The following is a 21,879-nucleotide window of genomic DNA, read 5'->3' as shown; positions in this document are numbered from 1 at the left end:
AAAAGTAATCAAGCGAATCGCGTCGAGGGAGGACGCGCCGCGTGACAGCGCTATACCGCTTTGGGCAAACCGAGCTGGACCAGCACGACGCCGCGGCACAAAAGCCAAGACCACGACACTTTCTCATCAAATTCTCACCATGTTCACACTTTGAGCTTTCACCAAATGCTTGTTCAGATTGCACGAAAACAATAAGTCAGCCAAAGTGAAGGGACTCAACAGACACGCCTCGGTGCAAACAGAGCACTCGATCGAAGTGCGGACTACGTCGCAGATTTTGGTATCTTCTAAATCACATGGACTTCTCAATTTCTCATGAGAAAGCAGTACAACAAATCTGTGTGGAATTGATAAAAGAGCCAAAAAACAACCATCCAAATACCGTACCTACCGACGCCTTAAGGGAATCATTCCTCGCCCTCATCATCAGCCTCGCCCTCATCATCAGACACCGGGGCATATTCATATGTTGACTGCAGGTGCCGGTAACACTTCTCCATATACAGAAGCGCCTGTTGAATACCCACCTGTTGAATTATTTCCGGCAATCTTGTACTATCATCGAGGTTCCTATCGCCGTCCCAGTCGAAGAACACATTCTCGACTCGTTCGAAGCGGAAACTCTCGAGTACGCTAGAAGCGCTGAGAGAGCTGAACAGATGTGTCCATGAGTTGTACTGATAAAGCGTGGCTTTAATGTCCACGAACGAGACGTGGCGGGCATTTGTCCACAGCGAAAACGCAATGTTATCCAACTTTGCCCAGTTCATGTCGACGGTGCCGTCAAATCGCAAGACGCAGTCCTTGATCTCCAAGACTTCTGGCACGTCCGCGCTGCGTAGAAGCTCCTCCAGATCGACGATTCGCATCTCGATGCCGGAGAGCCGCACTTTGACTGGTGAGAGGAACTCCATCATCTCCGAGTATATAACTGTCAATGCTGTATCATAGTAGCATGGGATTGGTTGGGGTTCCTTGCATACTCTGTCGAAATCCTCAGTGATCCGCTCTCGATCTCCCAGGTTTCGAATATCCAACGTTCCGGTGGTACCCCTTCCAGGTGTCAATTGGAATTCGCATGACACAACGTCATGCTTTTCGAGTCTGATGGTGAGAGGTCTTTCCAAATGGGCCAGCAGATCTTAGAAACGTTCAAAAACCCCAGGGATGTTTGTGTCCAAATCTGAGTTGCCATAATCATTCATATCCTCCCAAGAGAAGTCGATACGGAAGGTAAGGCATTCCAAGTTTTTGAAGCAGCTGGGAGACACACTCTTTCGCAAGTAGTTCTGTCCAAGAATCTTGTAAGTAATTGAACTCGGAATTTGGTTCACTTGGAAAGATGACATACCAGACCCACACCTGACAATGAACGGAGACTATTGTCGACCCAGGTAATGCTCTGAACATAATCAGAGTATTTGCTTTCGCCAAGATCTCTGCAGCGGACGTATTCCTTCAAGACCTTAAAAGAGTTTTAAAGATTGTACTGGACGCTGCTGAAGCTCTTTTTGAAAGCATCTTCGACTCGGTTCGCAATTTCCAGGTTGGTGCTCCTGAAGGCCAGCAAACCTTTTTTGTCGAGGTTCTCCGCGATGAGAGCAACCAGTTCTGTCGGGAGAACCTCAGTAAATGGACACAGCCTCTGGTACTTCGACTGGGCTTCCGTCAATGGTGTCTGATGTTCATTGAGTGTGAGTCGTTCCGCGACTTCCTAGGCAAGTCGCAGATCAGCTTTCTCTTCAACAGAAGCGGCAGTACTCGTAAGAGCTCTTTCGTCGTTTTCCACAAAGTCGGTCAGGTCAGAGACTTGCACCGCAGGCGATTCGATTTTCTCGGTCATTTTGAGAGGCGAATTTAGGGTGATGTCCAGTAGATTCGTCGGCGAGGTGTTGTAATATATTGGCGATGGTTGGAGATGGGAATAAGAAACTAAGGTGTAGTTAGAATGCTGCGCGTCGACACATAGGGTTCCAACTGCTTTAATACTATGGCATGCTATCCGTTGAGTTGGCAAGAGCTCCAACACTGGTACCGTCGGTACCAGGTGGACATGATCTCGCTGCCCCAACGACTATATCATCCATGGATCGACCACAACGCAACACCGACCGAAGAGCGACGTCCGTATCCTCATCCACGTCTCTGACTAGATGGATCTCTCTTTTTTGGGTCCGAAAATTTTGGTAAGCATCACTCGGTCACAAGTCGCTCAGATCGTATACACCAGCGCGTCGGGTCTCTAACCAAGAAAATAGACATTCAGCTAAAGCTGTACCTACAAAACACCATTTATATCTTGTCAACAATCTGGTCCCAGTCAAGGTTTCGCTCAACTTCGTCCGATTCCATCACGCATTTGTACTCCTTGCGCCAAGCTCTTCAGACTGGCGACTGCAATAATCAGAGTCGCCTACCATCACGCGGCTTCATACTCGTCGGCCAAACGGTCAAGACACCCCTGGATTCCATGCTGAGCAATCAATTCCTTGGTAGGAGGATGGTCACTGGTGAATTCATCCGTTATAGGGACCATGGTTACAAAGTGTTGGTCCTAAACGTCAATCTCTTCCAATTTATCACATTTCTTGAGCGTCCTCAACAGATGCGGCATGTGGGGGCGAGTGTCTGCGTATTGCAATTGGCTGGCGACATGGCGCAATCTGAGTCGATGTAGATTTGGGCGGAGAATAGCGACGAGGTGCTCAATTGCTTGTTTGTTGGTCACAGGGAGGTCGTTCTCAATGAGGTCATCGAAGCACAATTGGCCATGGTTGATCTCCAGTGTCGACGGCGGACTGAGAGCTGTCATGATGCTTTGGAGGTGTAAGAGATCGAAATATGTTTCGTCGAGAGCCAGATGCGTGACCGGCTCACTCAAAAAGTCGTCATGAAGGTAACAACAGAATATTGTAAGGGTTGCTGCTTGTATGTCGCAGTTATGAGACTGAAGAGGCCCAATGTAGCCCTTGATCTGGATCTCAGGAAGGATGGAGAGATCGGTGATTTTGCATTCGAAAAGCTCGTAAGCCTGCACCCTCAGCTCTAGGGACCTGACCATTTTGCTGAGGAGGTGCTCTAGGTTTTGAAAGTCTGAAAGTCCGTCTTCTTCAATGTCAGACGCGTGACCTCCGCTGCGAACGGGCCCTTTGCAAAGTGTTCCAACGCGCGAATCTCCGATGGAACGAGTGTGAGGGTGAGAGCTTTGACGCGATGGTGCCCTTTCTTGATGAAGGTGAAGCTGTTGCTGACGATGTTTAAATTCATGACACGACTAGTAAGCCGGAGCCTCTGGAGGTCTTCAAAGTCCATTTGCTGATGGACTTGGCATAGCAAGTCAGTTGGAAGCCTGTAGAGAATGCTTTCACGCGCAGAGACGGATGGCTCGATGATGACTTGTTGAGACGGAGGGTCGGATGGGGGACTAGATGGAGAAGGCATCTACTGGCCATCAGCTGTAGTCGCGTGAACTAGGAGGGTAGACCCGACGTTGGACAATTGCACAATTGCACAATTGCACGTCCGCGCTCTTGATGAGAAGTGGGTTCTTGATGGACGATGAGGTAGGCTGTCGACTTGGTGAGGTGAATGTTGAGCTGTGTATGGTAGATATGTACAAACGCGTCGGTGGTCGGGTCAAGATGCGTGGTGATTTTGAGTTTTTGTCAACAAGGATGCATCGACGAAGTGCATGCCGACTTTTACCACATGAACACCATCTTGGGGCAACACTTGCGGAATAAGCGCAGAATACAAACTTATCTTACAGGAGCTTGGTCCTGGCCCCGCCTTCCTAGATGAAGTTGTTTTCTTAACACCCGATTGCGCAACGCACCTGCCTCTTGAAGATTTTGCTCAGTGCACTCCCCTAGGCGTGTTCCGCCTAGCCGACGACTCACTGGCTATGACATGCTACATGTAAGTGGCCGGCTGGAAAAGCAGACTCGACATTACTTAACGTCGCAGTAGGCTGCAAAGGAAATATCAACTCCAAGGCAGCGCGAGGGTACTTTGATGCTTGCTGTGGCTTGTCTTTCAATGTTGAAAGTGGATGGATTGGCGCAGGAATCTATCAAACATCTCCAGTAAGGTCCCTCAAAGCCCCACCAAGCTAGAGAGAGCAGGGACAGAGCCCATTATCGTCTTTCCCATCGCCGTCGTCGCTTTATCTCACCATCTTCGTTGATTTCGAAGTGTTTGGACTGTCCAATCTTTTCCGCTGTTGATGCATTTCTGCGGTTGGCATTCTCTCGCCTTCGACGTCGTTTGACTGGGGCGATGTCCTTACTACATCTTCACCTTTCACGTGATTTCCTCACTTCCGGTTTGACCTTTTCCATTTTAGGCTTAAAGCATGCTTGGCAACTTTCTTTGCCATTTCCAGCTCCGAAAGAGTCACACGCTCCTCCGGTTCTCCGGGGGATGGGTTCCAGTCAGGGCAGTACCATGGAACTCTTCGCGCGTATGTATGGTCACAAGGACCAGTCGTTTGCTTGGGCATGCGATGATTTGTGGATAGACGCGGATCGGTCAACATCACGTTCGTCCCCAACAAACTCACCAAAGTCTGACTCAAAGTCAACATTGGCCATGCCTTCTTTAATAAAAAAGCTCCGCTTTCCGAAGAGCGCCGTGCTCCTTTGGCCAGCAAAGTTTCGCAATAATCGACAATCTTGCATCTTCGACAGAGATGGCGCATCCACAATCGCTCCCCGAAAGCTCACGTTCGCGCTCACGATCATATCCACGACCGCCCTTCGAAAGCTTGCCAACCGAGCTAGTCCACAACATTTGCACCGACCTGACTTTCAAGGACCTCCAAAATCTTCGCCTCGCTTCCCGTGCGATGGACAACCATGTCACGTACACCATGAAAGCGGATCATCGGGGCAAGCTCAAACGCATCCGTGTCTTGCTCGTTCCCTCGGAGATTCGCGCACTAGAAAAGTTTGCGGAACGTCCGCTTGCGTGCCAGGTCACGACGCTTCAGCTGCTCAAGACGGACTTTGAGACATTCCTCGAAGACGTTGAAAGTTCTCCGCCGCCGAATGCCCCAAACCCACCTGGTCCAAACGACTACATTAAGGCGAATTCATGGGCCAGCAAGCCGCTCCACTCGATCCTTCCCAATCTCTCAAACTGCCACTTGGTATATGAGCGAGCTCGTGGCGGCTTTGGTCAATTGATTGGAGAAATAATGCCGTCGGACTTCACCCTTCTACGGCATCTTCTTGGTGGCTTTGGAACTCACCCTATCAAGGCGGCTGTCGCCATTGACGATTCGTTCGTCTGCAAATTTTCAGTCGACAACTCTTCGTCTGAAATTCAAATTCGGCCGAACTCGAGGTGCCATCGCAGCGCGAAGGAGCTACTGCACTGCAAAAACGATTCCTGCTGGCAGCAGTATTGCAAGATTCACCAAAGAAACCAGCGCTTGCTCCAAATTTGCTGTCAGCATGTCGAGGCGCACCTTATCGGCAAGCCAATTGAAAAGTTCACCGTCTTTAATCTTGACCTGCGAGTCACAGACCTCCAAAGGCTTTTTGAAGCAATCAATCCGCCGGCCGAACTCCACCTGCGTGGTGGGGTGCTGGACTTCGAAGAAGAACCCATTGATGAGTACTGGGCAACTACAAACCCAGAAGCAATCAATAGCTTCGTTGCTTCACTTCGCCCCAGCCTTCGCAGACTTTCTTGTCGACTCGGACTCTTGGAAAGAAACAACGCCTCTTCGTGGGTCTGCCTATTCGAAGCACTCAAGACATGTGACTCTCTACAGTCCATCGCCTTCGACCGTGGTCAAAGGTGGGAACAATATTTCCACGATCCACAGCAAAACGGAGGGGAGCCCTACCGGTCGATATTCAACGGGATCTTCAAGGAATCGGGCTCTCGAAAGATTGAGACGATGGTTGAGGAGATTGGCTTGCAGAGAACTCTCGACGAGTTGATTCACTGCTTCCGTTATCACGTTAGGTAGGTTGGATATACACGAGCTTCGGTTGGCAGCGGGTTGGCATTGGGACGGGCGGTGGAGTCGCCAAAAGCGATTGCGTGTGTACAGGGAGTGCTGGTGCTTTGCCTTGGAGTTGACAATTTTGATGGAGGAAAGAGACTCGGGCGCTTCGGCGCAGTCACCCCTGATTGCAGTAGGTAGGCGGGTCTTCTGACGCGCGTCCTCTAACAGCATCCTTCATGACCATCTCCAAACTCCTGCCCGTAACGCAAGATCCAGATCGAACTAGTACCGCAAGCACGAAATCATGCCAACAAGAGCAGGTCCTACGCCCGCTTCTTCAACAAACTTAGGGATCAGCGAGCCATTGTCCAAAACGCCATCTTTGTCCCAATCAAACATCACAACCCGGTCATCGGCTCCTCTGACGTTTTCAAAGCGCAAGACCTCCAGCTTCCTCTGTGTCATCAGCTTTTCAAAAAGGGAGACAAAGTCACGCTCGGTGGCTTCAAGCGTGCAGTCGACTATGGTCAACTCTCGGATGAAACGCTCGCTCCTTTTCAACTCCTTGGTGATGCGGGTGATAGAGGAACTCGGGGCATTTTTCATCATCTTGAGCGCCGCAGCTTCAGAAATCACTTCATCGTCTTCTTCATTCTCATCTTCCCACGCTTCATCTTCCAACTCTTCATCAGACTCATCAGAGTATTCGTCAGACTCTTCTTCTTCCTCCTCTTCCTCTTCATCAATGATTGTCTCCCGAACGCCCCTGAAGGACAGCGACACTGGAGAGCTTCGCTTTTGCCCGGGTTCGGTATTGGGTTCGAAGCAGTTAAAGTACACGTTTTCCCCTGAGAGTTCGAGCGACTCGAACCGCACAGTCGACGGACCACTGTCAAAGAACGCCATGGAGGTCTTTTCCATGACAGACTCGAACGTCCTGGAAAGTGTCTCCGGATCATCATAGAGCGACTCCTTAGCGCGACCCTTGAAACGTGGATTCGGGAGGAAGGTGGCCTCCTTCGTGGTCGGATAGCCTCTCCAGGGAAACTCGCAGATGAATTCCTTGAAGACGACCCGGACCAACAAAGGATTCTCGTCGCGGACCGAATGCTCCAAAAGGCTGGCGGAAAAGGGCAGGCCCATGCCCCTGTAGGGAGACGTGTCCAGCCTGAGCTCTTCGAGAGAGGGCAATTTGCCAATCAGAGGCGCAAAATCCCTGGCCAACATCGACAGAGAAACATCGGGCAGCACGAAATCTTTGATCGACACTGTGTGGCCGTCGCTGGCGTCTCCGGGATTGTGGTATACTTTGCCCTCGCCCATGTAGCCTCCGGAATCCCCGATCTCTGCATTGGTGGGACTTTTCAAGATAAGTCGTTTGATTTCGTGGGCTGATGGGCTTTCAGCGAGCTTTTTGAGCTGCTCAAGCGACGAGGGCGAATAGAGCAGTCGAAAGGTAAACTGGTCGCTTTCCGAATTGGTCGGCATGGTGGAGCGACAACTCCAGGAAGTGTTGAAGGCTTGCAAAATAATCCACAATAATGGTCAAGATGTAGTAAGAGCACGAGTTGAAGGTCGGTCGATGTCCGAACGTAGAAGCGACCGTGGAAAAGCAATGTTGTTAAATGGAAAAGCTCGGCCCATAAACTTTAACGCCGACGCGTGTCGCATTGACGCGTACCCAGCGCGTCGACTTGCTATCACCTCTGCCACCAGAACACTGTCTTCTCGACAAGGATCTATGTTGCTTGCCAAAGTCAACAGTTTATCCAATCGATGAAGGCGGCTCGGGTGCCGGCCCGCCTGCCGCAGGCCGCAGAGGAGACGTCAAGGCTGAGCGACGATAAGATGCGCAGCACAAAGGCAACATGGAAGTAACGATGCGGGGACGTGTAGGTAAGTATCGGGAGCTTTCAAGCATGCCTGCACTGACTTAAGTTGACCTGTCTTTTGCAGCCCGCAGCGCCAACCGGAGTCTCAGCTCATCCGCTCTCTAACAATCGTGGTCAAAACCAGACGACCACTTGAGCGCTTCCGTGCAATGACACTCTTCAAACAGGTTGACGGTTTCAAGGTCCTTACGGATCCTACAAGCATTAATCATCTTGCTGAGTGCCTCGTGCATGCCAAACTCGTCAATAATTTGCGGGAGCCGCCGGCCGTCGTCCAGGTTGCCGTCGTCGTCCCAGTCGAAAAAGACGCCGCTGACCTTCTCAAAGCGGAGCCTCCGCAGCGTGTCGCAACGCAGTCTGAGCTTGTCGAAGAAGGACTTCAAAAAATCTTCGTCGAGGAACCGTAATATTCTGCAGCGTACAATGGAGAGATTTTGTGGTTTACTTGTGATCCTCCATAGGGACGCTTGGCCATACACCACCCAAGGACCAGCTGATGCTTCCCGATCTTCATTGCCTGAACTTTTAGATACTTCTTCCAAGTTGTAGAGAGTCAGGGTCTCTGCGCCTGCAGGAGCAGAAGCAGAACATAGTGCAACTACAGGGAGAATTCTTCCAACTGTAATCTTGACGCAGTGCACTCGGAGCGTAAGTGGTCTTCTACTGTGTTTGAAGAGAGGTCGTTGGAAGCCAGGAAAGCGGCGCCATTGAAAGTTGTTAGACCACTCGTGTCCGGGTAGTTTTCCTGGTTTTTCTGGTGGGTGCCGATTCACTGACATTTGAGCTGTTTCTGTGGGACCGTACCAAAGGATTTCGCAGAGGTAGTCTGGAGAATCTAGCCGCAGTCTTAATGGAGAGCGCGTCGTCGGGAACAGACGTTCTTGGAAACCCAAAGGGGCGGTGGTTGACTGCATTAGCTTGCTGATGTAGTCGTAAAGATCAGGACAATGCCCGTCCCAACAGGAAAGAGCTTGCACCGTAACAGTCTCAAGATTCCGGAACGATGCAATTAAGGCCGGGAGATGTAATATGAACAGTCGGATGAGGTAGTCATCCAAGTTTGCCTCTTCGGGCATCCGATCAGGGTGCCGACCATAGTAAAGGTACCATGGTTCGAGAGACCCATCGGGCTGCGCCAATCAGTCCATGTCCAAGTTCTCTCCTGATGGGAAATTCGGACATACCCCAGTAGCGTGACGAGTTGCGACATGACAAATTAGACGAGGTTTGAGAAAAACGAGATGCTTGACCCAATTAGCGAAGCGAGTTCTCCCAAACGAATCCAATATTCTGAGTTCGGACCGCGCCAGCCCATATTGCATCTTTGCAAAACGAGACTTGAGGTTGTGTTCCACTTGGTTTGAGATGATGCGGCTTGTCAGACTGAGCGACAAGAGGCTGCTTTTGTCCAAGTGAGCAGCGATTCCGTCCACTATTTCCGCTGGCAGCCTGGAGATGGCTGGAGTGGCGTCAACCCTCTGTTCTGAAATGGCCGCCATCGTAAAGAGCTCAGGGTTGTAAATTGAGGTTGAAGGGTCAAGCTGGAAAGATGGACTGAGGAATCGCAGGTCTCACGGGCGTCTATTCAAATACAGGAAGTACCTACCTGTACGCGCCGCATTCGCTTACTAAGTTCACTATTGCCTACTGTGCTACTGTTGTGATTACCGGCTACACGTCAGTATGGAATGCCCACCATCAGGTCTTGGCTACTCTCGGCGTTCCGTTCCTCTCTTTGGCAAACAAAAACACGTCCGATTAGTCCTAGTAGTAGGGCTTAGTAATAGCTACTAACAGGCCGCCTAATCGGCACCGAATCAGTCGACATTCGTCGTCAATCTCAACACCTACAGACCAGACCAACCGCCGACTCTGCTCGACTCCCAAACATCGACCGCCAATCAAACAAAAACTTTCCGCGCTCTTGAAACGTGTCAATTTATGAGTGTTCCGCACGCCCAAGAACACACATCATCGCCAACGACGACAATATCAACACCAACCATCCAAGCCACACCCAGCCTCGCAGCTCTCCCACGCCATCCTCGCACCCCCAGCTCACGGATAATCCTTGATCCCCATGGCAGCGCCTCACACCAGCGCTACAGTAGCGCGCTCGCGTCGCGCCGCGCCGTCGCTGGAACAGATGATGGCGGGGAGGGAGCGCCCCGGGTCCCGGAAGCGAACCTCCGCGCGTGCTGGGCGGCAGTCACATAGGCTGGCTTGTGGGCTGGCCGGCGGGCGGCGCGGCGCGGCGGCGCGACGCGCGATGGCTACGGCGTTTGGCGTGGTGTGCGAAGGCCTGACAGGTAGGTCCATTTGCGGTGATGGTTGCGGAGACGGAGGTCGTTTTTCGAGACCTACTCGCTCTTGACTGCTCGTTCGATCCTTTGGAGGCCTTGCCACCAGCTCTTCCAGCCGACGCAGATTTCGCTCGCTCGCTCGCTGGGATTTCATGACCAAAAAAGACCCCATCCACCTCTCGCTACTCGCTGCGCGCCCGCGGGTAACGTCGACTTGGCATGCAACCCACTGCAGTCTACATAATCCACCAGAGCTGGTGGGGCTGGCTGGCTGGCTAGGTACCTACCTACCTGCATCGCCGTCGGAGTTTCGGCACTTGGTTGCGAACATGTGTTTGTGTGTACTTGCTGTACAGTACCTTGTAGGTACGTTGCCGGTTGCATTGTGCCCAATACATAGGTGGGCTGCTGGCCACTGCGTGCGAGCGCTGCTTGCTCGCTTGGCCGAGAGAGATAAGGTAGGTCGATGCAGGTAGGCTTGACTTGCATTGCAGATGTTCGCGTGGTCGGTGGACAGGTGGCTGGCTAGCTGGCTGGTTGGCTGGTTCGTTGTAGATTCTGGTCGCCCGTCAGCTTGGACAGTTATAGAACAGGTGCGCAAAACAAAACGGATTGAAGAAACCCGAGCTGCCCGTTTCGCTGAACCAGATCCAGCAAGTCCAATGGAACCAACCGAAGAGAACGTTTTGGACGGCTCCGAGTCAAGGCAACAGACGCAGCCGGACTCAGGGGTAAACCAAAACACCAGCAGCCGGTGCCGTGGTGCCGAAACAACCATCCACCTCGTTCAACATGTCACACCGCACACATTTCAGCCCTGCGAGGTTTGCGGACAAACAATCCCATTTTCGCATACTGTACTCCCTCGCAGAAGACGTTCGCTCGCAACCACCTGCCACCCTACCACACGCCCCTGAAACCACTAAAAGCGCTCTCCCTTTTGGCTTTCACTGACTACCTACCCGCGCATCTGGCGTTGTCTCGTCGACGACGCAAAGTCCACAGACAAGATAACCCGCACCCCCCGCACTCATGCCATCGCAAGTGTACAAGCAGCCGATGTCAGCAAACCCATCCCATCCCTAGCAAAGGAGGCAAAATTTTTTGTCGACAATCAATCTCTTCTTAGCTTCAATCGCACGACAACAACGACGACTGCATGAGTCAGTTCCATTACAACAGCAAGCAAGCAAGCAACCAAGTAGCCGACCGACGAACCCCCCAATGCCGCTAACGCAACTGCATGGCAAAGACGGAAACGCACGCGCTCCCCGGAAAGACACAGAGACGAGTGAGTGAAGATGAAATGACAGATTCAATGTGAACCACCCCGAGGCCTTGTCTATCAGCATGCAAAAAGGACGCGCAAAAGCGGGAAAAAAGATTGGGAAAGATGGCGAAGAAGAAGAAGAAGCAGTGGTCTGGTATTTCTCTTTTCTTTTGCAGGCAACGATGATGAGGACGACGACAACAACAACGACTGAGATGGAGACGACGAGACGAATACGATCTGATGATGAACGACTCGATGATGATGATTGTGGAGATGATGGGAGATTCCGAATACAGTCTCTTTCAAGCGGACAAAGAGAGAGGGAGGAGATGGAGGAGATGGGGAATGACGAGTGTACCATCCCGTCATATCCTCTTGAGCGCAAACATGCGCCGCGGCGTCAGCCACCACTGGCTCGGAACGGCCGACTCGGGACTCCTTTCGCTCTGCGGCAGACTCTGATTCTGCGACGCGGTGCGCGTAGCAGCAGCACCAGCAGCAGCACCAGCGGCAGGAGGCGGCGGGCTGCTCGAGCTGGTCAAGCTGCTCGTCTGGTCATCGGCATACGGCGGCGAGCCGCGCAGCTCGAGCTGCCAGACCTTCCAGGCGCGCAAGCTGGCCAAAAAGACGGCGCCGGTCAGGAACATGGAGCCGACAAAGATCTGGCTGGGGACGTAGTTTGCCTCGCCGGTGCCGCGGATCAGCTCCATGGCGATGCTGTCGGCAAAGGTGGTGGGCAGCACCAGGCTGAAGCACAGCATGCCGAAGCTGCTCGCAAAGTTCTGGATGCCCACCACGTCGGCCAGGATGGGCGGCACGGCGCTCCAGAAGGTGCCGCACACGGCGCCCGACGCGATGGCGAAGACGACGAGCGCGCCGTACGAGTTGGCGAGCGTCCAGAGGACGAGGCACAGCAGCGCGCACAGCACCGTCATGCAGAGCGCCATGTTGATGCGGCCGTAGGCGTCGCTGTAGTAGCCGATGATGGGGCGGCCGACGCCGAGGCCCAGGTTGAGCAGCGCGCCGAGCAGGCTGCCCTGGCGGGTCGAGAGGCCGATGGACGTGGCGAAGCTGGGCAGCGAGTACAGCAGCGAGATGTAGCCCAGCTGCGTCAGGAAGCCCCACGTGAAGATGAGGAGCACCTCGACGCGGCGGAACTGGCTGAGCACAAACACGCGGCACTCGGTGGCCAGCGCCTTGCCGCGCTCCTTGAGCAGCACGGCCGAGATGAGGTTGAAGACGAGGCTGCAGTACGCCAGGAATCGGTACGTCCAGGGGACGCCAAACTCGTTGACCAGGTAGCCCGCCGCGAGCGTGTAGCCCAGGCCGCCGATGCCGGCGCCGCTCGCCGCGAAGCCAATGGCCAGGCTCTGGCGCGACGAGAACCACGGCGGCAGCATCGACGTGCCCGTGATGTACAGGAAGCCCGTGCCCCAGCCGAACAGGAACCCCTGCGTGAGGAAGAGGTGCCACACCTTTGTGGCGTACGACGCGGCCAGCATGGACAGGAAGACGACGATGGCCCCGAAGACCATGGTGAAGCGCACGCCGAGGAAGTGGTTCGAGATGGAGATGACGGGCGAGACGACGAGCGATTGCGATATCGAGAGGCCGCCTATCAGCGCGTACTGCCATCTCGTTGCGTCCGGGTACGTGTGGTGCGAGACGAAGTAGTCGAGGAATATGGCCCAGGACTGCCATGATTTCAGTCAACCGAATAATACGAATATTTTCAATGCGCTCCATCTACTCACGCTGTTGACTCCGGCCGTATGGGCGTTGATGAGAAAGGCGCACGCCGTACAAACCCAGCCGTAACCTCCGTCAGGCGGGCCCTCTTCTAATCTCGACGTGCTGGAGACGGCGCGCTCGGGGTCCTGCGACTGCTGCGACGAGGCAGACGCGGCAGGCGACGCGTGGCTACGTGTTGTTCGGTCGCTGCCCATCGTGTTGGCATCGTAGTTGTGCGGGTGTTCGAGAAAAAGCGAATCCCTTGGGCTCTCGCGGATAGAGAAAGACTCTCTGCTCATGTCGCGCTTCTCCAAAGATGGAGGAAGGAAAGAGTGAGAGAGAGGAAGGGAGAGAGAGAGGAGAGGGGGTGGTTTGGGATGACGGACGGACGGACGGACGACAAGAACTGCAGATCAGAGGCCAGCGTAGTAGTAGCAGGTCGACGTGCGTGCGTGGAGCCACGGCAATCCATCCATTATGTAGGTCCAAGGGGGCCTGTGGGATGGCGATAGTCTAGCATGTCTGCCGATGCGAAGCGTGCTGGGCCGGCTCTAAACTGATTCAAATCGAGCCATATCCCACGTCAGGAGCAATATGGGGTTTCTGTCCCCATTGTCCCCATATCTTTCTCCACATGATAGCCATCGACTAGTGTGCATCTTGGGCTCCCCTGTGACCCCCCACGTCCACCTGCACATGGTGGATATGTGCGCAGGATCTTGTCGTATCATGTTTGAGATCTCTGTCGCTGTCTGCCACGGCGAGACGACGCAGCAGAGGCGTGGGTCAGTTCCAAGACGGAATGTTGAGCGTTCCGAAGGCAACGTGTCCGACGAGGCCGTCTTTGCCGTCATTTGTGAGTCTTTCGTCCCATGATGGTGCAGTCTCCTGACGGCGGTGACGTGGTCCAGAGTATTGTGTTTCTGTTTCTTGACTGTTTCCCAAGACACAAGACTGATAGATACGAGGCCTCAGGGTCGCCAGAGCCATCACTGCCAGTGTCAGACTTATATCTCGAGCCATCGTGGGGAGCGGTGAAGGTGAAAGGAGCCGCCGCAGGCGGACCTTCCCTGCAACGACTAGTCTGGGGAAGCGGAGGCATGCAACACCAATGCCCACAGTCTACTGCCGCTAACGGCTGCCCCCAAAGTCGCCACACAACGACAGTCCTGGTTGTCCATTGGGTGAACTGGTGGGAAAGTCACTCACGCGTGGGATTTTGACATCATGGCTCCCTGTGGCCCTTCTGATTGCGGTCTCGCCAGCTCTGAGGGGTTCGCACTGTTTCTTCTCAACCGTACTAAAGATGCAGCTAGTCAGTAGCAGTGGACATGGACGCGTGGGAGCAGTGCGAGGGGTAGCTTTTTGTTTGCCGTCCTTGTCGCCTTAAATGAATAAGAGAGATGGGGAGCTGTGCGTGGAGGCGCTGTAACACGGACATCAAACCTCAAGAATTTCGTCTGGGATGATCGAATGTGGCAGTTGCGGCTCGGTTTCTGTAACAGAAACAGTTCGGCATTGGTCTTCGGCATCGACACGTGAGGCTTTACGTGACCTTTAGGACTTCTGGTCATGATCAGCTTCGAAGATGGGTAGCACTGCCAATCAGCGACCGTATTGCCATCCTCGAGCTGTATCAGGGCGCCAGGATCACGAGTAGCGCCGATGAGGTAGGAGAGAGTTGCCCTATTTCATTCAGATTACGGGATATCTTGCATAAGCAAAGGCCAGCCTGTCATTGAGCGAGTAGCGCAGCAATCTGCGATGGTACCAGCTCCTGAAGCTTTGAACCCAGGAGGACCGCAATTCCACCATAACTCCTTGCCAGTTTGTCCATGTCGAATTCGCTCGTACCTCGATGTTTTCCTAAACAATCGCAGCCGCGGGCAGCGCCGTTGCTATTGCGTGGCATTCATTCTTCAAGACGAATCCTCATCGCTTGTGGCCTCAAAGTTCTTTTTTTCGTCGCTGCCATCGTCCTCATCCTCGTCTTGGTCTTGCTCAGCGGGGGCGGCGCCAGCACCATCGTAGTTGGGTCGAGGAACGTTCTGACCCTTGCCGGCGAGCACGGATTCGACAGCGGGAAGAGCCTTCAGTAGCTCGGTATATTGTTCGACTGTGAGCGAGATGCCCTGCAGTGGCCTGTCAGCTTGACCAGCTCACCTGTATTGAGGCTGTTTCATCGCGTACCTTCTTGCCCGGCAGCGTCTTGCCGTCCTTCTCGTAGTACTCGCGGATGTTGACCATCGACTTGCCCTTGAACTCTGAAACGGTCACGCGACGCAGAGTGGAAAGCTGTGTGCAAAGTCAGCATTTTGTCTGTCGAATGCGCTCCCAGAGTGAGAGCGGCCCTCAGCACGAACCTCCCAGTACTGATCGCCATTGTCGTCGGTGAGCATGCCATTGGCGCTGCTTCCACCCTTCTTTGCTTTGCTGGTGCTCTTGGACTTCTTGCCCTTGGGCGCCTCGTCGTCGTCGATGACAAAGTCATCGCTCTTGTATTCATCAGTGGCGCGCTTCCGGCCCTTGGCAAAACCCCGCTTCGATGACATGGTGTAGAGTAGAGATCGGGTTGGGGAGACACGAGGTGAGGAGAGCGGTGTTGCGAGGCGGGAGGATAATGTTGCCAACGAGCGGGCGTGGAGGAGGTGCGATGGCAAGAAGGTTTTGAACATTGCTGTGGTTGGGTTGCAAAAGTGAGAGGGAGAAGACGCGGCTAAACGCGCGCGAGGGCGGGCATGACGTAATGCAATCGCTGGCCCGTGCTCAAGCTCTCCCAATCGGGCAGTCTAATGGACCATCGGACACGATCGTTGTCGCATTGCAACTCTACGATATTACATGTACTAGATACCTGCACCCTACTTCTTGGATATTTCATCTGCAGCTCCATAATCGCCTTGTACTGGTGCTTCAACCCCGTCCACAATCTCCTCCACGGGCTTTCCGCTCTCCCTAGCTGCACGCGCCAGCTTCCTCTCGTCCACAAACTTGCGGCAATTCTCACGACCTTTGGCGACATCCACAAACCAAATGACGATGCTGGCCGCAGTTGTCAAGCCGACAAGGAACGGAAATCCCGTCCAGTTGTTGTTGGAGTCGTTGACGATGGCCTGCACCACGTTGGGGCCGATGATCGACGACGCGCGATTCGTGATTCCAAACAACCCGAAGAACATGTTCTCGTACCCTCGAGGCGTGACCTCAGACATCATGGTTTGAGAATAGGCGTAGTACGGTGCTTGGAAGAGCCCGAAAAGCACGTTGAAGAGCCAAAAGTCGTACTTGTGGTGGTAGCCCACGCGGTCCGTCCACAAGCCCAGCATTCCGTAAAAAGCAATGAAAACGGAGAAGAAATTGGTCACCATGAACATTCGCTTGGTACTGATCTTGAAATATTGCTGGATGTACCAGAATCCAAAGGTGGAAAAGGTGCTGCACGAGGCCTGGGCGATGCCGAGGTAGGTTATCTGCAAGAAGGAAAACGACACTTGGTCGGCTTGGATGATTTGCACCAGAGAACTCGTCGTGTTCAAGCCATCGGCCAGGAGAAAGAAGGCCACGAGGTATATGAAGGTCTGTGGCAGGTGCTGAACCTCACGAATTGCCAGCCAAACTTGCTTCCAGCCGATAGTGGCATAAGTGGACCCTGCCGGTAGCTTGGGACCTGGGCGGCGCTGTTGGAACAAAAACCACCAGATGCCCAGAACGATCCAGTAGGTGTTGGTCAGGAATAGGGCCCAGTTGTTTGCATAGTCGTTCCCTTGCATCGGCAGCAGCACGCTGAGATTGATGGCCAAAGTGAACAGGTACCCGATATTTGAATGGGCCGTTGAGATGTTGGAGATGTGGTTCCGTTCCAAGCTCTCGATGAGGTCGTACTCCTCTTGGCTGATTTTGCCCTCTCTCAGATCTTCTTCCCGAGCCTTTCGGACGTGTGGCATGTACCTCGCGAGACGTGGGAACACGGCCGCATAAAACACAAGCGTTGCGCCGTAGGCGATATAGCTTAGAGTGTACAGACCCATGGCCGACTTCCACTGACCAGCGCCCTTGACGGACATCATGCTGTACTGGATGATCCAACAAATGACGGTGAGAACGAGCAACAGCCACCGGCCAAACGATCCGTAGTCTGCAGCGCTGCCCAGCCAGACAAAGAGAATGGTCATGACGGTAAAGGCGAGTCCGTTTGCCAACAGCACAGTCGATGCGACGCTCCTTGTCCCGGATCCAAAGGGTACGACGCAAGGCCCATCTTCGCAGTTGCCAGGGACCACGGGCGACTTGGTAGGGTCATGGCCGGCGGCCGTCAGGGCTGACTGGAAGCTGTCAGGGTCAGCGAGTCATTCTACGTGATAACCGCAACAGGAAAACCGTACAGAGCTTGACTGTAGCTCAAAGGTCCCACGCCATTGTCTCCGTTGTAGTATAGGTAGTAGCTCCACAGCTCCTTTCGCGTCGTCGTGGGCTGGTCGAAAGCGTCCTCATCGGTTCCAAAGAGGGCATCGAACTGGGAAATGTTTTCCCGGATTTTGGCAGCGCGGTCGTTTGTAGGATCGGCTGCGACCTCGACGGCGTCGCGGACCTGAACGTCGATTTTGGGCGTCATTGGGCGCGCTGGGTCGAGGAGAGGCTCGAGAGAAGGGCGACCAGCGCTGGACGATGGTTCGGCATCGTAAGGCATTCAGAGAGAGGGCGGCGGCTACTTGTCATGATATGACGATCAAGGCAAGGCTGTAGTGGGGGAGGGAGGTTGTCCGGGCTCAGTTTGGATGGGAGCAACGCAGGGTTGCAGCGAGATAGCCAAAGTGATGGCCTCTTCCAGTTGTTGTTTTGCTGTATTCAGCGGCAGTGACTTTTGCCCCACTTCCCCCCTCCCCGCCACAAACCTTGCCGAATCGCGCAAGGACCACAGCAAAGTTGGACTTCAACCTTCAGCGTTGCATCCGTCGTCAACTCTTCTCGCATTGTCACGTCGCTATCAAAATCTACGTCGATATACATTCGCCTTGCACCGCGAGCACTCTGTCATCGACATCACCAAAAAGACTTCGCCAGGGTAAGCCGACGACGCCATCTCCCATTGGCCCACTTCGTTGCCCAAATTCGGTCCTGCTTACCAGAAATAGCAGTTTGCGGAGACCATTGTTATCCACACGACCCTCAGGCCTTCTTCAGCCACTTCCGCTCAACATCATCTGTTCCATTCTGCCAGACTTTGCTCGCACACCACCGGAAACAGGAAACCGTGATAAGCAAGATTCGTCTAGACGACAAGTGTCCAAGCTTCCACCAGACCACCACACTCATTACTTGTCAGAAATGGCCGCCGCCTCCCAGGTCCAAGACAAGCTCCGCCGCCAGATTGGCTCACTCTTCATCGTCGGATTCCATGGCCAGACCGTCGACCAAGACATCAAGAAGCTGATCCGCGCTCCCTACTACGTTGGCCAAATCGTCTTGTTTCAGCGAAACGTTGCCAATGCCACTCAACTGGCCCAGCTCACACACGACCTTCAAGAAGTCGCCAAAGAAGCAGGGCACGAGCACCCCCTCATCATCGGCATCGACCAAGAAAATGGACTCGTTACTCGCATTGCGCCGCCAATCACCCCCCAACTCCCCGGTTCCATGACCCTTGGCGCGACGGGAGCCTCCGAAGATGCATACAATGTCGGCAAAGCTACCGGCCGTGTGCTGCGCTCTCTGGGCATCAACATGAACTACGGCCCTGTTTGCGACGTCAACAACAACCCTTCCAATCCAGTCATCGGTGTCCGATCTTTTGGTGACGATCCCACCAAGGTCGCTGATTTGGCTGCTGCGAATCTCCGCGGTCTTCGTGATGGCGGCATTATCTCGTGCGCGAAGCACTTCCCCGGCCACGGAGACACGGCTGTCGACTCGCATTATGGACTTCCAAAGATTGAAAAGACATGGGAGCAACTCGAACGATGTGAGGTAGTTCCCTTCAAAAGGGCTGTCGAGAACAACATCGAGTCCGTCATGACAGCGCACATTGTCTTTGGTGATTCTTCTTTGCCCGCCACCCTGGATCCAAAGGTGCTGTCAAAACTGAGGAGCAATCTCAACTACCAAGGCGTCATCATCTCCGACTGCCTTGAAATGAATGCTATCCGGACAGAATGCGGCGGCACCGTCCAAGGAGCTGTGACGGCCTTGAAGGCAGGCTGCGACTGCGTCATGATCTGCCACACCATCGCTTTGCAGTCAGGTGCACTTGATGCCGTCTATGCAGCCGCAGAGGACAGCAGCTTCGCTGAACAATTGACTACCTCCCACCGCCGCGTCAACGGAACCCGGCAAGATCTTTCCCTCGAGGCCGCATGCAGCAAGCCTGACCTGCAGAGCTTCTACCACATTAGCGCGGAGAACGCAAAGCTCGCTCTAGATGTTTACAAGCGCAGTGCCACTCTTGTCCGCGGATCCAAGATTCTCCCGCTAAAAAAGGATGGCAACATGTTGTTTATTCTCCCCGCGGACATGCCCATCCCAAGTGGTGTCGTCGAGTACGGCGACCTCCAAGCCCCCGTCCCCGAAACGCCATCTGGCTACCTGGAAGTCTTGAAGTCCTTCAACCCGCACATCCAAACCATGAAGTTCTTCGAAAACGGCAGCAACGACAAAGAGTGCGTCTCCTCCCAAGCATCCCTCCTACCTCTCCTCTCTTCCTCCATCACTAACCTCGTCCCAGAATCCTCGACGCAGCCGCCGCAACCGACACCGTCATCCTAGCCACCAGAAACGCCCGTTTCTCGCCATACCAGCGCAAGATGGCTCGAGCGCTGCAGGCCGCTGCGCCTGCTCTTGTCGTCATTGCGACCTGCGATCCGTACGACTTTCTTGGTGAGGATGGCGCGTTTGTTGAGAATTATGTTGCGATTTATGAGCCGACTGCTGCCGCCTTCCAGGGGGCCGCTGATGTCTTGTTTGGTGTTTGTGAGGCGAGGGGGAGGTTGCCTGTGAGGGCGCCATAAGACTCAATTGCCGGAGCGGCCGGAGAGCTCCTCGCGTTGGGCAGTTACCGACCCGGGAGAAGGTTTGAGCTAAATCGCTGCGGCACCACTTACCTGGACTTTGAATCCTGGATCTTGGCACCACAGACTTGCTCATAAAGCGAAGAGCTTGCCCTGATTCACGTGTCTATCCGTCCTCTTCCCGCGATGATTGCCACTCTGGAGTGCAGCGATCGCTCTGCACCTGGTGTCAAAATGCGTTTGTCTCCTTTCGAGTCTCTGCCGACGGAGCTTGTGGCGGCGGTCTGTGATCATCTCGACCTATCCAATCAGAGGGAGCTCCGCGCAGTCAGCAAAGGCATGCAATATCATCTGGACTACATCTTGAGAGACAACTTCACGCATATACAATGCCGACTTCTGCCTGTGGAAGAGACCGCTATGAGACGTTTCAGGGAAAGCCCTTTGGCTCAAGAAGTACGCTGTCTAACGTGGGTCTTCGTGGTATCAAGGCCCATAGTAATACGAACAAGCAACACAACCAAGGTGGCCACAAACGACGATCCGGCGCGTGTGACTGAGAGACATTACGATCCAGTGACTCACACTCAACATACAAGAGCAGAGTATTCCGGACTGATAACATGTGCAATTGCATCACTTCCGAACGTCCGACAGATTCGGATCGTTTTCGACGAACCTCTGCCTCTGATATCCCCAGACGCAAGGGACGATGGCTTCATCTCAATCGACGATCTCGACCGCACATTCGATTACGTCTGCCTGGTGGCTGATAAACTTGAAGGACATCGCAATATTAAAATTTCTGCGCAGTGCTGGCAAGAGAGAATTCGGCCGTCGGCAACTCTTCATTCAAAACACAAGATCGCTTCCGTAAAATACGATGGCGTCGATCGATACGGTGGTCTTCCAGGGTTTCCGCACAGTGTTACGCTTCGTTTTTGTCAACAAACGGGATACTGCTTAAACCGGCTTGCACTGGATCATTTGGCTTCGGAATGGCAAGACATCGAGCACGTAGCCAAGCGAACAGGACCACTGGAGAATTTGTGGCTTCAAAATTGCTCAATTCAACATTGGTGGCTTCTAGCACACGGCTGTAGCGGTATCGATCTTTCCCAGAGCCTTTTTCCCACGATGCTTCGCGAACTTTGCATCTGCGATTGCTCAGGATTTGCTGCGGACTTTCCACAGATTTTCAAACCACTGATCCAGCATGGCCGGTTGGAGAAACTCCAGTTCGAAAAGATCGAAGGCTTGTGGTTTGATTGGAACAACGATGGATCTAGGGACGACGGCTCGAAGATTCCCGCACTCATTCAAGATCTTGGCATTGGCGGAACACTCGCGAAGATGGATGAATGTTGGAAATACAAAGAGCCATACTGGGTGCCGATGGTAAAGGCCCGGGCCGCCGACAACGCTGCAAATCGCTGAACTGCGGCAACCGTGGGGAGTGCGTAGAGCACACTGCTTGCATGAAAAGTTGGCTCTCATCTTTCCTCTCGTCTTTGAGCTTTGTCGTTGTTTGCGCCTCGATTTCCATCGAGTCCTACTCCCTCCCTAGCCTAACCGCGGACTTTTCCTAACGGTCCAAATGCCCTCCGGTGGTTTGGAATTGAAGGCAGCTGCACTGGTCCCAGTGTCGCTAGCTCGGTGCTCGTGAGTACACGCTTGGTGCCTCCTATACTCACTCCACTTAGCCACCTGAACCAACACC

General features: G+C 53.7%; 10 protein-coding genes across 10 annotated transcripts; 3 read left to right on the top strand and 7 right to left on the bottom strand.

Moving 5' to 3' along the window:
* Positions 1 to 391: 391 nt before the first annotated feature.
* BKA78DRAFT_362161 (uncharacterized protein) lies at positions 392 to 1,106 on the bottom strand (the record flags this gene model as incomplete). Its single annotated transcript, XM_066892460.1, has 1 exon — positions 392 to 1,106. A coding segment is annotated over one exon (699 nt), but the record flags the coding sequence as incomplete, so codon positions are not given.
* Positions 1,107 to 2,554: 1,448 nt separating this feature from the next.
* Positions 2,555 to 3,061, bottom strand: BKA78DRAFT_362158 (uncharacterized protein; the record flags this gene model as incomplete). The annotated part of the gene is made up of 1 exon (XM_066892459.1): positions 2,555 to 3,061. The coding sequence occupies one exon, from the start codon at positions 3,059 to 3,061 to the stop codon at positions 2,555 to 2,557; it is 507 nt and encodes a 168-aa protein (XP_066740090.1).
* A 1,629-nt stretch (positions 3,062 to 4,690) lies between these two features.
* BKA78DRAFT_299673 (uncharacterized protein) lies at positions 4,691 to 5,980 on the top strand (the record flags this gene model as incomplete). The annotated part of the gene is made up of 1 exon (XM_066887086.1): positions 4,691 to 5,980. The coding sequence occupies one exon, from the start codon at positions 4,691 to 4,693 to the stop codon at positions 5,978 to 5,980; it is 1,290 nt and encodes a 429-aa protein (XP_066740089.1).
* A 104-nt stretch (positions 5,981 to 6,084) lies between these two features.
* BKA78DRAFT_325914 (uncharacterized protein) lies at positions 6,085 to 6,912 on the bottom strand. Its single transcript, XM_066889396.1, has one exon. The coding sequence runs from the start codon at positions 6,878 to 6,880 to the stop codon at positions 6,242 to 6,244; it is 639 nt and encodes a 212-aa protein (XP_066740088.1). The 5' UTR covers positions 6,881 to 6,912; the 3' UTR covers positions 6,085 to 6,241.
* A 958-nt stretch (positions 6,913 to 7,870) lies between these two features.
* On the bottom strand, positions 7,871 to 9,427 carry BKA78DRAFT_362150 (uncharacterized protein). Its single transcript, XM_066892458.1, has 2 exons — positions 9,036 to 9,427; positions 7,871 to 8,981 (listed from the first exon to the last, which is right to left on the bottom strand). Exons 1-2 carry the CDS (start codon positions 9,348 to 9,350, stop codon positions 7,953 to 7,955), a joined length of 1,344 nt encoding a protein of 447 aa, XP_066740087.1. The 5' UTR covers positions 9,351 to 9,427; the 3' UTR covers positions 7,871 to 7,952.
* Positions 9,428 to 11,792: 2,365 nt separating this feature from the next.
* BKA78DRAFT_257399 (major facilitator superfamily domain-containing protein) lies at positions 11,793 to 13,373 on the bottom strand (the record flags this gene model as incomplete). The annotated part of the gene is made up of 2 exons (XM_066885183.1): positions 11,793 to 13,121; positions 13,182 to 13,373. The coding sequence occupies 2 exons, from the start codon at positions 13,371 to 13,373 to the stop codon at positions 11,793 to 11,795; spliced, it is 1,521 nt and encodes a 506-aa protein (XP_066740086.1).
* A 1,704-nt stretch (positions 13,374 to 15,077) lies between these two features.
* On the bottom strand, positions 15,078 to 15,710 carry BKA78DRAFT_299669 (transcriptional Coactivator p15-domain-containing protein; the record flags this gene model as incomplete). The annotated part of the gene is made up of 3 exons (XM_066887085.1): positions 15,078 to 15,290; positions 15,349 to 15,453; positions 15,522 to 15,710. The coding sequence occupies 3 exons, from the start codon at positions 15,708 to 15,710 to the stop codon at positions 15,078 to 15,080; spliced, it is 507 nt and encodes a 168-aa protein (XP_066740085.1).
* Positions 15,711 to 16,019: 309 nt separating this feature from the next.
* Positions 16,020 to 17,770, bottom strand: BKA78DRAFT_257887 (uncharacterized protein; the record flags this gene model as incomplete). The annotated part of the gene is made up of 2 exons (XM_066885227.1): positions 16,020 to 17,487; positions 17,541 to 17,770. The coding sequence occupies 2 exons, from the start codon at positions 17,768 to 17,770 to the stop codon at positions 16,020 to 16,022; spliced, it is 1,698 nt and encodes a 565-aa protein (XP_066740084.1).
* A 713-nt stretch (positions 17,771 to 18,483) lies between these two features.
* On the top strand, positions 18,484 to 20,159 carry BKA78DRAFT_299667 (glycoside hydrolase family 3 protein; the record flags this gene model as incomplete). Its single annotated transcript, XM_066887084.1, has 2 exons — positions 18,484 to 19,811; positions 19,877 to 20,159. The coding sequence occupies 2 exons, from the start codon at positions 18,484 to 18,486 to the stop codon at positions 20,157 to 20,159; spliced, it is 1,611 nt and encodes a 536-aa protein (XP_066740083.1).
* A 68-nt stretch (positions 20,160 to 20,227) lies between these two features.
* On the top strand, positions 20,228 to 21,596 carry BKA78DRAFT_362135 (uncharacterized protein; the record flags this gene model as incomplete). Its single annotated transcript, XM_066892457.1, has 1 exon — positions 20,228 to 21,596. The coding sequence occupies exon 1, from the start codon at positions 20,346 to 20,348 to the stop codon at positions 21,594 to 21,596; it is 1,251 nt and encodes a 416-aa protein (XP_066740082.1). The 5' UTR covers positions 20,228 to 20,345.
* Positions 21,597 to 21,879: the final 283 nt, after the last annotated feature.

The sequence above is a fragment of the Phyllosticta capitalensis genome, assembly GCF_038381095.1.
Source record: "Phyllosticta capitalensis strain CBS 128856 chromosome Unknown BKA78scaffold_11, whole genome shotgun sequence".
NCBI classification, from domain to species: domain Eukaryota; kingdom Fungi; phylum Ascomycota; class Dothideomycetes; order Botryosphaeriales; family Phyllostictaceae; genus Phyllosticta; species Phyllosticta capitalensis.
Note: the sequence above shows the minus strand (reverse complement) of the source record. Positions and strands in the feature narration are given on the sequence as shown.